At 40.3% G+C, this 12,729-nt stretch overlaps 1 protein-coding gene across 1 annotated transcript in view; it reads left to right on the top strand.

Annotated features, from left to right (window-relative positions):
- The first annotated feature begins 1,768 nt into the window (after nucleotides 1-1,768).
- The window catches only part of LOC119416653 (FYVE, RhoGEF and PH domain-containing protein 1), a 63,149-nt gene continuing 52,188 nt past the window's right edge, over nucleotides 1,769-12,729 (top strand). The window contains exon 1 of the mRNA XM_037683838.1: nucleotides 1,769-1,797. Coding sequence (XP_037539766.1) covers nucleotides 1,776-1,797 — 22 coding nt within the window. The 5' untranslated portion in view covers nucleotides 1,769-1,775. The remainder of the gene's footprint in view (nucleotides 1,798-12,729) is intronic.

Raw genomic sequence — 12,729 nt, 5'->3', positions numbered from 1 at the left:
AACTCACGATAAGAGACGAGTCTGAGCAGTGACATGGAAACCCTGTGCCAGTTTGTGCTCCGAGATCTTTCTCTTTTTCCACTCTAATAAGTAGAAGTGGAGGATTCTGGGCTGAGCCATCTATTGAAACAGGCCTCTTCATTCTTTTCATAACTTCACGTGACAGCCAGTGTCATGCCTCTGAGCCTGTGGGGATGTCGTGGATGAAAACGCAGCTTAAAATAGACATCACAAAATAACTGGAGGAATTCCATTTCCTGTTGACGTTCTAAAATATGCTGTGAAAGCTACCTGGACTAAAAGTTAAATAAATTGAGATTTTTTTTTCATTTATCTTCTCTTTGAAATCTGCTTTAGCAAACGTGTTGCCTACTTATGCTAATTCCAGGTTATAGCTAATATTGTTAGCTTTCAGCTAGCCTTTGTCTATTTTTAAATTTTCACTATTGTTCTGCTACTTTAGCTTTTAGCTGCTGCTTTTAATCATCTTTTGTTACTTTTAGCCAGTCATTTCCTTTTAGCTTATATCTAGCATTTCACTACTTTTAGCTTATAGCTAATGTTTTGATAATTTAGCTAACCATTTGCTGCTTTTAGCAACCTGTTTAGATTTTAGCCATTGATTTGCTACTTTTAGTTTCATTTAGCTACTTTTAGCTTTCACCAACTGTTCTGCTTTTAGCCAGCCTTTTGCGACTTTTAGCTAACCTTTTCATACTTTAGTCTTTAGTTTGCCTTTTACAACTTTTAGCTTGTAGCAAATATTTTTGATCTTTTAGCTAACTGCTTTTAGCGTGTAGCTACCTTTATAATTAAATTAAACCACAAGCTAAAAGATAAAAAGGTAGCTACATGCTAAAAGCAGTATGAAAAGGTTACCTAAAAGTTGCAAAAGGCTGGCTTAAAGCAGAACAGTAGGTAAAAGCTAAAAGTAGCTAAATGAAACTAAAAGTAGCAAATCAATGGCTAAACAGGTTGCTAAAAGCAGCAAATGGTTAGCTAAATTATCAAAACATTAGCTATAAGCTAAAAGTAGTGAAATGCTAGATATAAGCTAAAAGGAAATGACTAGCTAAAAGTAACAAAAGATGATTAAAAGCAGCAGCTAAAAGCTAAAGTGAAAATTTTAAAATAGACAAAGGCTAGCTGCAAGCTAACAATATTAGCTATAACCTGGAATTAGCTTAAGTAGACAATACGTTTGCTAAAGCAGATTTCAAAGAGAAGATAAATGAAAAAAATCTCAATTTATTAAAAAATTATTTGGTGGAGGTCATTTTAAAAAAAGTTAAATATTTTGTTAAGTTTACAGAAAGCGAACGTCCTAGCACCCATCTTCAAAAAGAGCTAAACAAATGGCTGTATGAATGGCTAAAGGTTTATTTCAAAGAAGAGTAATCTAATATTTATATTTTTCTAGTTTTTTTTATTTTTATTTGATCACTCAATGAATGGGACACTCGTGACCGCGCCTCGCTCCGGCGGGAGCGCGCGTCACATTTTTCCAGCGGCTCAGAGGAGAGAGCTCTGCCTCCGGAGAGAGGGAGGAGAAAGGGCTTCATGGAGACACATTCTGCCCTTAATCCACACAAAAACCGACCCGAATAACATCCCCTGCCTCCATTAGGACACCATGAAGAGCACTTAGCGCCTCTGCGCGTGTTTGTCCGCGAACAGGAGAAGAGGAGCTCTGAACCCGGAGTTTAGTCCACGGAGCTTCTCCCGAGGAGAGCACGGCTTCAGCTGAGACGGAGCTGAGAGCAAGTTTGTGCAAAATGCAGGGGCTTTCAGCGACTGGTGAGTGAACCGCCTTCGGCTCTTCCTGCCTGGCTTTTATTAAAACAATGTCCTTTTTTTAGTTGAAATGCTTCGTAGTAGATGACCCACCTCCCAAAAATAAATAAACAAATAAACAAATCAAAGTTGCAGGCAGCTGTCAGCGGGGCAGCTGCAGGCCCGCATCTCCTCCACCACAGCACGGACGTGTTTTCTCCAGAAACAACAGCTGAAAGGAGAGTTACTGTTGCAAGAGTCGGAGCAAAGCGGTGACGAACCCTCACGCTGCTGCTGCACGCTGAACGAGACGCGCGCACGCACACACACACACCATATCTGCAGAATGACCGGAAATCAAACTGTAAACACACTTTCTGATAACAAGAACACTCAAGCACTGTCCTTCCTATTGTACTGTGTGTGTGTGTGTGTGTGTGTGTGGGTGGGGGGGGGGGGGGGGGGGGGGTGCGTGTGTAAGGAATGTGATTCAAGTGAAGGAGTGTGTGTGAGTGAGACAAGGCTTGTTAAATGTCTCTGTCTCTGAGTTGTAGGACTGTAGAAGGGGAGGTCAAAGTAGGGAGTGTGTGTGTGTGTGTGTGTGTGTGTGTGTGTGTGGTTTCCTCTTTGCAGTCTGGTTAGTAAGGCTTTTTTTTAATATTGTGACGTAAGAACCTGACTTGCATTTCCGTCCTCCATCCATCCATTCTGTCTGTCTGTCTGAAAAAAATACAAGTTTCATGTTTACATACTTTCATACCTCAGTACACTAAAATATCTGTTGTAACTGTCACATAAACTGTTTGCTGTTTAACGTCTCCCATAATTACCCAATTGTTTAACAAGGAAACCATGCAGCACAGGACAGTTTGTAACAACAAGTGTTTGTCACATATTTTCACAAGTCACACTGAACTACACAGCACAGTGTGTGTGTGTGTGTGTGTGTGTGTGTGTGTGTGTGTGTGTGACACATTCAAAACTTGGGATATTGTTTAATTAGCTGTTTTAAGCTTCTCAACAACTTTCTGACCTGTCCCGTTTGTTCCTTGGCCTTCATGATGCTGCTTGATCATTTATGCCCTGTATCAAATCTCTCGCTCTCAGGCTGCAGGCGTACTCGCGGTTCCTAGAGTTTCCAAAAGCAGAATGGGAGGAAGATTTTTCAGTTTTCAGGCTCCTCTCTTGTGGAACCCACTTCCAGTTTCTGTCTGTGAGGCTGACACACTAGCCATGTTTACATGCGCACAATTCTTTGACCGGATTGAAATGTGTTCTGTTTGAATAATTCAAATGTGTTGTTTACATGCGCACAATCTGTTCATGATGAGCGTTTACATGCAGCGGGCTTTGTTCTGAACAGCAGTACTGACTTGCGCAGAGTGGTAAACTCGCCTTAAAAAAAACACCGAAAAAGAAGTTCTACTTCCAGGTGAACGTAAACAAACCTGAGCACCCAAAACGGACCCGCGACAGGTTTTAATGATGATGGAGACGTTATTGCACTCCCTGACTGAGCTACAGGTAATAGAAATCATTTTGAGCTCTTTAAAAGTTTCTAGTCGAAATGTGTCGCTCACCGACCAGTTTTACTTCCCTGACATGCTAATATTATTAGCGTTAGCCAGGCGGAAATGGCAAAGTCGCACATGCGCAATCAGGCCAGTTTTTCACCATCAGATAGAAACGAACAGATCAAGCGTTTACATGCACACCGATCGGGTTTCGGATCGGCGTAAACCACCCGTTTCGTTCTGATCACAAATTATATCGGATCGCGCCGAATACACAAAAAATAACCCGAACGGAGTGTTTACATGACACACTTTTATTCCGACCGGCCATTTGATCCGGTTACTTATGTCCATGTAAACATACCCACTGTCCAGTTTTAAGACTGGGTTAAGACTTTCCTTTTGATAAATCATGTAGTTAGGGTTGGTTTGTTATGCTGCTATAGGCTTACACTACTAGAGGACAAATTGACCTAATTTCCTTAAACGAATTGTTAAAATTGAATAGTTTTCATTTGATACTATTTATATCTTAACATGTGATCTTGACCTGCCATTGTGTATCTGTTCCTCCTTCCTGTCCTCTCAAACCCAGACTTTTAGCACAAGTAAACACAGAAGATATATGAAGAGCAGCTTAGCTGCTGAACACAATGACATACAATGACTGTTCTTTCGGAGAAGGTTTAGATTTAAATTTGTCCGATGAGGGGCAGAAAGATGATTTCTGTAGACAATGCTGAAAACAGTCCTGACGAAAGGTCGGAACTATGAATCTTATTCTTTTTCATAATTTAAAACAGCGCTATAAGTGGAATACGAAGCATGTGTGAAACTGCAGTTGCAGCTCCGACTGTTGACTTCAGCCTTCTTTCCTGAAACAAACCATGGGTCGAAACTCATTTAGCCATGCTGTGCCTTGTGAGAGGAACAGGGAGGTGTTGCGACATTAATAAAGCAGTGGCTTATCATATCGTTAAAGACACTGTCTTTAGTGGCTAACAAGATGGCTAAAGCTTGAACGATCTTGATGCACAGTTGAGACTGGGAACGTGTCTTTAGCGATATGATAAGATTTTACTTTATTAATGTTGCGCTCTCACTCTTCCTCTCATAAGGCACAACACAGCTAAATGAGTTTTGACCCGTGGTTTGTTTCAGGGAAGGAGGCTGAAGTCTGTCGGACCTGCAGTTGCAGTTCACACATGCTTACCAACGTTGTGAAGGCAGCGCAGCTGAAGAGGATTATTATTTAATATATGTAAATAAAGGTCTAAAAAATAAACTATTTAATATATGTAAATAGTTTATGTTTTAGACATTTATTTTGTACAGTTATAGCTGTTTACTACTGTATACATACCTGTGTGACAATTGGGACAAAGCTTTGACTCGGAAATATATTTTTATTACTTATGGAAAGAAAAAAATATTGAGATAAATATTATATATCGCCATTTATAAAATATCGAGATATTAATTTTGGTCCACATTGCCCTAGTGGCTGTTTAGTTTCCCTGATGTAAGACTGATCACAGCCCTCCTGACACTGAACAGCATACACAACATTACTCTGTTTGTGCTGGGGGACTGGAACTTTGGGATGAACCAGTCTTTGCCGTAATGTATTTTGGGGTTTGGAAACTACTGAGATGTCATGTTTAGAAAATAAGTGTGTCAGTTTCTCTGATACTCCCACAACATACGGAATGACCACTGGTCTGGGTTCCTCCTTTTCACCTGATGGCTGACTGGAATCATGTTTGGGTTTCATCTCTGCTTTCAGGAAGGCCCAGTTAGGATATCCACATTGCTCTAGAGCCTGTCTTGTGTGGGATTTCTCCTTCTTCCTGGCTCCTGAGCTAGTGGGGACGCTGTCTGCTCTGTGATACAGAGTCCTGATGACTCCTAACTTGTGCTCCAAAGGGTGATGGGAGTCAAACTGCAAATACTGGTTTGTGTGGATGGGTTTATGGTACACATCAGTTTGCAAATGTTCTTCTTTATTGGACTGGGACTGACATCACAGTTCAAGAAAGCCTACCTACCATCTTTTACATATTCTTCTATGAACTTTATATATTTATCCACAGAGTTGATGTGATCAGTGAAATGTTGGACTTCCTGAGATATAATTTTAACCCAGGTGTCATCAACATACCTGAACCAATGACTCGGTGGTGTCCCTGAAAAAGACATCAAGACTCTCTTTTCTACCTCTTCCATATACAGTTTTTGCAACCTGACTGTGCAATGCAACCTATGTCAACCTCATACATTTTCGCTTGGCTAGATGCTAATATGTCGGGGAAGTACAACTGGTAGGTGAGCGACACAACATTTCTACTAGAAACTACGAAAGAGCTCAAAATGATCTGTATTACCTGTAGCTCAATCAGGGAGTGCAGTAATGTATCCACCGTCGTTAAAACCAGGTGCGGGTTCAATTTGGGCGCTCAGATTTGTTTACGTTTATCATGGAAGTAGAACTTCTTCTTCTGTGTTTTTTTAAGGAAAGTTTACCACTCTGCGCATGTCAGTACTTCTATTCCGAATAAAAACCCGCTGCATGTAAACACTCATTGTGAATGAATTGTGTCCATGTAAACAATACATTTGGATTATTTTATCTGAATACTTTTCAATCCAATCAAAGAGTTTTGCACATGTAAACATAGCTAGTGTCAGCGACAGCAGTGTATGATAAAAGTTAGCGCTTTAGCATCAGCTTCTGATATTTTTTTATCTGTTTAGCGGTTAGCGTTAGCAAAGCTAATGTTTTAGTTAGCAATTTAGCAGTTAGCAAAGCTAACTTTTTGGTTAGTTGTGCCTACCACTTTTCTTATATAATTCTCTTGATGACAACTGGTCTCAGTTAGTGAAGATATTCAAGAGCCATCAGTGTTAGTGGCCAAGATGGGGTAGATGGAGGGCAGCTGACTCGAGGCCCGAAAGTCCCAGGTTCAATCCCCATCCATTCCCACATGAGACACATAATTCCTAATTGCTCCCCAGGCACTTACATAGCTGCCCACTGCTCCACCTGGGTATATCCCAGGTGTGATGGGTTAAACGCAGAGAACTAATTTTGTCATTGTATGGAACATATACAATGATGGCAACACATAGCACTTTCCTATAGATTGCCTAACCTGTATGTGGTTATGGGTACGTGTGTTGATGCGAGCCTCAATGCTGATGACCCAAAGTGGTCTTTTCCTAACTAGTTTTTGCAGTGTCAGAGCATTTTTTGGTGACCGCCCCAGTGTTAAAATATTTATTCAGAGAAACCAAAAATTACAACCAGTTAAAATAACAAAAACAAGACCAGTATAGACCTGTAGGTTAATTAGGGTTAATGTCTGATCAGCAACAGTTAGAACTGAAGGATAACAAATTACTATTGTTCTCTTGTTAAACAAACAACACTATATTTGCAAATATAATATATAAATAACTGTATTTCAATGTAAATTTTCCAAAATCCCAAACATGACTATGATGTAATTGTTTTGTTTCTCCTGTTCTGCACATGCTCCAGTCTTGTGCCTTGTATTTCACATGGTTTTTGGATGTCAGCTATGGGTCATCTGGCTTCATAGTTGTCTTTTTATCATCCATCCCCAATGAGTTACTGTGGGAACCAAACCCCATAGAAAATTAAACGTAAATCTCACAATCTTTCACAGCGGCTTCAGAAAACATAAATAAGACAAAGAGGGGGAGGGTAAAGGGAGGAGAGGGTGATGGAGATGAAGTGCTGATGGGATAATATTGGGCTGCAGCAGAGGTGAACTATGCAGAGAGAGAAAAAAGAGTGTTTGTTGTGAGACTCGGGGGAGGAATCGATCTGCTGTCCTCCTGGCTGACTTTCTTTTTCCTGCAGTTCAGCAATGTATCGTTTTTCTCCCACACACATACACACACACTCATTCCCAAGGCCTTGCTCTTTTTTGTGCTTTTGCTATTCAGTCTTTCTCTCCCATACTGTCCCAGATCAAACTCTGCCCCTTCATCTTTCTGCCTGCTTTAACCCGCCTCTCCCTTTCCAACATATGCACATATACAGTCAGATAAACTGTTCCTCTTTTTTTCCCTTTGGTTTCTGAAGTTCCCTAACTGTACTTCCACATGGGAACCCTCACCAGTCAGTGCACTTTCTATTGCTTATTTTTGTATTTACAAGGGGAGGGTTGAAAGGGTTGTAGGCTACGAGCATCAAATCATTGGAGAATCTATTAAAATAAACCACATCACAAATAAACTGTGGTGGGCTAGATAGCTTGCCTCACACTCTGAGGTCCACCACAGTCTTCTGACTAGTTTCCATAAACTTTCAGACAGACTTCACTCTCATTCTTACACTCTTTAACACTTTATGTCTCACTCAGAAGTGGGTCAGTGTTTTCCTGACTGATATGGAACAATGGTGGTCCATGTGTGGAAGCTGTATGCTCCAGCATAGATACCCTGACTAGATGGTTTTTTAAATTTTTTTATTGTAATAAACACATTTGGGGCTTGGCTGTATTTCATAGAGCTAATGCGACCATCCCATGTGCGTCTCATAAACACAGGCAGCACAGGAGTTTGAGAAACAGGATGGTGAAAGTATTACTGTCCCAGCAAAGGAAAAAAAACATAAAAAGTACAGTGACCACAAATATTTTCAAGGCTGGACCATTGAGTAGTTCAGCTGTTAAGTAATGATGATAAAGTCCACTAAACTGTCTGTGTCTGGGTGGAGGAAGGTCAACTTTATATCTAGGGTCACTCGTTAAGACAGTTTGTAGAGTATTTACCTAGTAATAACTTTTCTGGTCAGGGGACACTAATAAAACTTTCAGGAACAAAACTTTGTCTGAAATGCAGTTTCCACTCAACCATAGTCTTACATGAGGCTGTAGCCCCTTTTTACACTGAAGTGGTGCTTTTTATGTGTGAAAATAGAGTTTGAAGGGAAGGTTGAGGTTGATTGGTGATGCAGCTCTGAGTACTGAACTGAGCTGTCCTTTAGTTATATCAGTATAGATAGTCAGCTGGAGGATAGTCTGACCACGTTTTCTCACATTGCTGTTGGCTTTACTCACTCCACTCTCCATGTTTGTTTTTGTAATTATGTATGTCATTAACATGTGTTCTTCTTGGCCCTTCTTCCCATAGAAACTACACCTATACCAGTCATTTTGTGTTTGTCTGTGTCTCTTTCCTGTCCCCTCTAACCCCAGCCAGCCGAAGCAGATGGTTGGCCATCCTGAGATCGGTTGTTCTGGAGTTCTCTTCTTGTTAAAAGGGGTTCCTTTCCACTGTTGTCAATGTGCTGCTCAGGGTTGAAGAGTGTCAAAAGATATGACGCAATCTGCTGACTTCTATAGTTAAATAACTTTTACTAATTTGGCATCTTAAAATTGATGTTTTTGTGGCGCTGTATTAATGAACTCAACTGAACAGAACTGAATCGGCAGTGAAGTGAACAGAGTTGAAAAGTGTTAAGTGGAAGGTTGTGCATTCATCAGACCATCCTTACCAGCCATGTTGCAGTCACTGGGCCTTTTCCATGATGTGAGCTTGATGACCAATGTGGCACCGAGACGCTTCTTTTGTTTGTATGACTTTCCAAAGTGTAACAGAGTTGACTTAGTAAAAATATCTTATTTATTCCAACAAGGCCAAACTACAGTGTAAAAATGTCCTGCGATCATGCAACCAAACAAACACACTCAACGTGCCAAAAAGTAAAGCCCAATCTTCACTTCCCAGACATAAAATGGGTTAAGGTTGCGGATAAATAACCCAGATCAGAGGCCTATCTCAAGTTAGATCAGCGGCCACCAATTACCATGTGTGAATTCTTCAAAGGCATGATTTGCGACGCTCGCGGACACGTCCACCCGTGTGACGGCATATCAAGTGAGTTAACTTACTGCAGTGCAAGAGCTAGAGAGCACAAAACGCTAGGTATGGGGATACAGAAGAGAGGAACTTCAGAAGAGGAGTACAACAAACACACAAAAAGCATGATGGAAAACACAGTGCAGGACTTGGGAAGGTTTCCAGTAAACAATGTCAGAACACTTTCGAGGGAACAAGTATGAAGAAAAGTCGTCAGTTTTCTTCACTATCAAGAGAACAGACTGACTGACAAGCAGCTGCAGTATGTGAAGTTAAAAAGGAGAGAGAGAGAATCGTCTGCATGACGGGCAGCTTAACTGCTTGATAAAGATCAGCCAGAGAAGTCGAGGTCGTCTCTGAAAAGAAAAAATGTCATGGTGAGTGACGCTTCTTTTACCTTTCGCTCGTGTGAGCTCACGTGAACTTCAGAACGCCACATAACAAGATAAGCATGTCTTTGTGTGAACGATAAAACAACACCACTGAAAATGGCGTTGCATGAACTTGACTCCATGCAGTTGTGGTATATCTACGGATGCCTGACTGAAAAGGCAGAGACCAGCCAACATTTTAAAGTCAACAGCTGTTTTCTTCATTTGAAAATAGTCCCATTAACCAAGGACTGTTCACATCATTGGTGCTGGCTGAATACAATAAAGGGGTTAGGATTTGGGCTATAGGCCTAAAGTCTTTGAATCTTATCAGTACAGTTAATGGAAAAAATGAAACATAACTCTAATGGAAACGACCCATTAAACAGTAAATGTTTATTTTTGATGTTAGAATAAAACTGCTGTCAGTTTAGCCTCCTATGTATTTTGTCTTGTAACACCTAAAAATCTAGCTATTAGGGCTGCTTATAGCTAGATGTGGAAACTTATCATCATCACAATGTCAGTTTTTATTAAATCTGTATTGCAAAGAACCGGTTGGCAATCCATTGGACTCTCACAGCACTTGATGTTCATCTTTTGTTTAGGGGTGTCTACACAGTGACTTTTTTTTGTGAATATGCACAAGTCATCAGACTTTATGTGCATGCTCCATGCCTTGTTTCCTGTTGTTGTATTTTAAAAGCAGAATTACGTCACCACACACAGGTCTGGCATAGATATGCTAAGATATTTTTGGACTGGTCCTATGGTTTTGATCTGCTCAGAGACGGGATTATAATGAAATTATGACCGGGTTCTGACTGGGTTAAACTAGGCCAGCAGCTCTAAAAAGAGTCTCCCTGGGATTCAGTATCCGTCAAGGAATAGTTTAATCTACTTGCCACATCACGTAGAAAGGCTTTTGAAGCACTGTCTCATATTTCCTAACACGTCATAACCACATAAGATCCAATGCGATCACACTTAGTCACGCCCCCTCATACACTGACAGGTTGAGCTCCTCTTCTGTGAAGGAGGAGTCTAGGACCCTATAAATGAGTAATGACCCAGGACATCGGCCCTTCCAGTTGCTGCTCGTGCCGAACTGTCTCGGGATGGCCAGTGCTGTAACTAATATTTTCCTGCCTTGTTTTAATATAATTGATAAAACTTAATTGGTGTTTCCCTGATTTATTGATATTTCGGGTTGCCACTTCTGAGGGAGGTCCGAGCAGGGGGAAGCGACGTGGGCTGGAGTGGGTTTCCGGGTCCGGTGGACTGCAGCCAGCTCACGTCTTTAACAGATACTACAGCATTGCGTGCTTCTGTGTTGATGAAGACTTCTTGAAACAGTGCTGCGTTTAGGGGGATATTTTTAGATGCTGGCTGAGATGCCAAAGTACATGGAGTGTTGTGAACGTTGAAAGAGAAGTGATGCTGTCTTTGCAATACTCAACAGTAATATCACCATTTTTTCCCCTAATATTAAGCAGCCCTGCTGTCTAGATAGCTCAACATTCAACACAAATGTAAAGTCATAAATCTTTTACATTAACTTAAAACAACAGCAAGATGTGAACCACTATTAGGAGAGTAGAGTCAGGTTATAATACAATGCTCATTTTTAAGCATTTTTGCTCAAATGCCTTTTTTAAATTTATTTACAACTCCCCTGTTGTTACGTTTCTACTTTTTTTTTTTCACAAGACCAGAAGCCCTCAGTCTAATCACTAATATTTAATTAATTAATTTGTGATTATGCACACTTTCAGGAAAACATAGCATCTTCTAATGATATTTGATGTATGTACCTCCACTCTAGCATTTTTATATACATATATATGTGTGTGTACATACTGTACATGTTAGCCAAGGGACCAGAGCAGTTCTGCTTTTGGAAAAACAACATTTTGTGAGTAACAATTTTGAAGAGTTGTTATAAATGACTGGCAGTCATTCCAATAATAACACGAGGTAACATAATGCAGCACACAGAGACCATAGACTGCAGACAGAAGCCTTCATATATACAGTCAGTGTGCTCAGTGACCATATCAGGCAACTGCAGCTGGAGATGCTTCACTGATCCACTTTTACAAGAACTTTCACTGTTACTGTTGACACAGACCCAGACAAAGCTGAAAGTCTCCTGTTGTATTAAATAATGTGGGCAAAACTTTTTTATACTTACCAGGATTTGATAGATTATAGTCATTAACTGTGGCTATGTGATTAAATTCACAAGTTGTGAATTTCTAAAATCCTGATCTTTAAATGTATTTATTAATTAATTCAATACAATTCAATACATATAGTTACGCATGTCTACAAAGAGATAAATTATACAGTGAATAGTGTGTGTGTGTGTGTGTGTGTGTGTGTGTGCGTGTGTGTGCAGTGGTGGAACAGAGGTTGGAGAAGGCAAGCCTGTGATTGGAAGGTCACCGGTTCAACTCCCCAAAGTGATTAAATCAAAATGTGGGTAGGAATGGTGAAGCTTCCGCCCTCATTTGCCGCACTCTGGGCCCTTGAGCCAGGCCCTTAACCCCCACCATCTGCTCCCCCAGGTGCCCTAGATGGCAGTTCTTCTCCACACAGAGGGCTGTGGTAGCTCGGTGGTTTGTGGTTGTGTCAGAAAGTAGGGATGCTCGATATTGGGGTTTTGGCTGATATCCGATATGCCAATATGTTTGTTTAAACTTATTTGGCCAATAATCATTTCAGAATCTACATTAACTCAAGTTAGATACCCAGCATCTTTTCTTGGTTTCAGATTCCTCAAAAAAGAGTTCGATTGGTCTCATTTGTTGTTATCTGTTGCACTTTTGACATCATAATCAAAGATTACTGAAAAATTTCAAGTGAAAAAAGTATTTTACATTTAACATATCATCTTGGGGGCCGGATAAGATGTCAACAAGGGCCACATTTGGCCCCCGGGCCTTGAGTTTGACACATATATGTTCTATATTTATATTGTTATGGAATTGTTTTTTTTGTTTTTTTTTTATGAATAAACTTTATACCATTATACCATACCATATGGTCTTTGTCAGTTTGGCCTGCTACCAAATGCAGCTGCCAAAAAGGGGTCAAGGGACGTGGGGCTATATGTACAAAATATATATCTATATATATAGATATATATATAGATATATATATATCTATATACATAT

This window comes from Nematolebias whitei, chromosome 11, assembly GCF_014905685.2.
Source record: "Nematolebias whitei isolate Nwh7 chromosome 11, NemWhi1, whole genome shotgun sequence".
Taxonomy (NCBI): Eukaryota; Metazoa; Chordata; class Actinopteri; order Cyprinodontiformes; family Rivulidae; genus Nematolebias; species Nematolebias whitei.
Note: the sequence above shows the minus strand (reverse complement) of the source record. Positions and strands in the feature narration are given on the sequence as shown.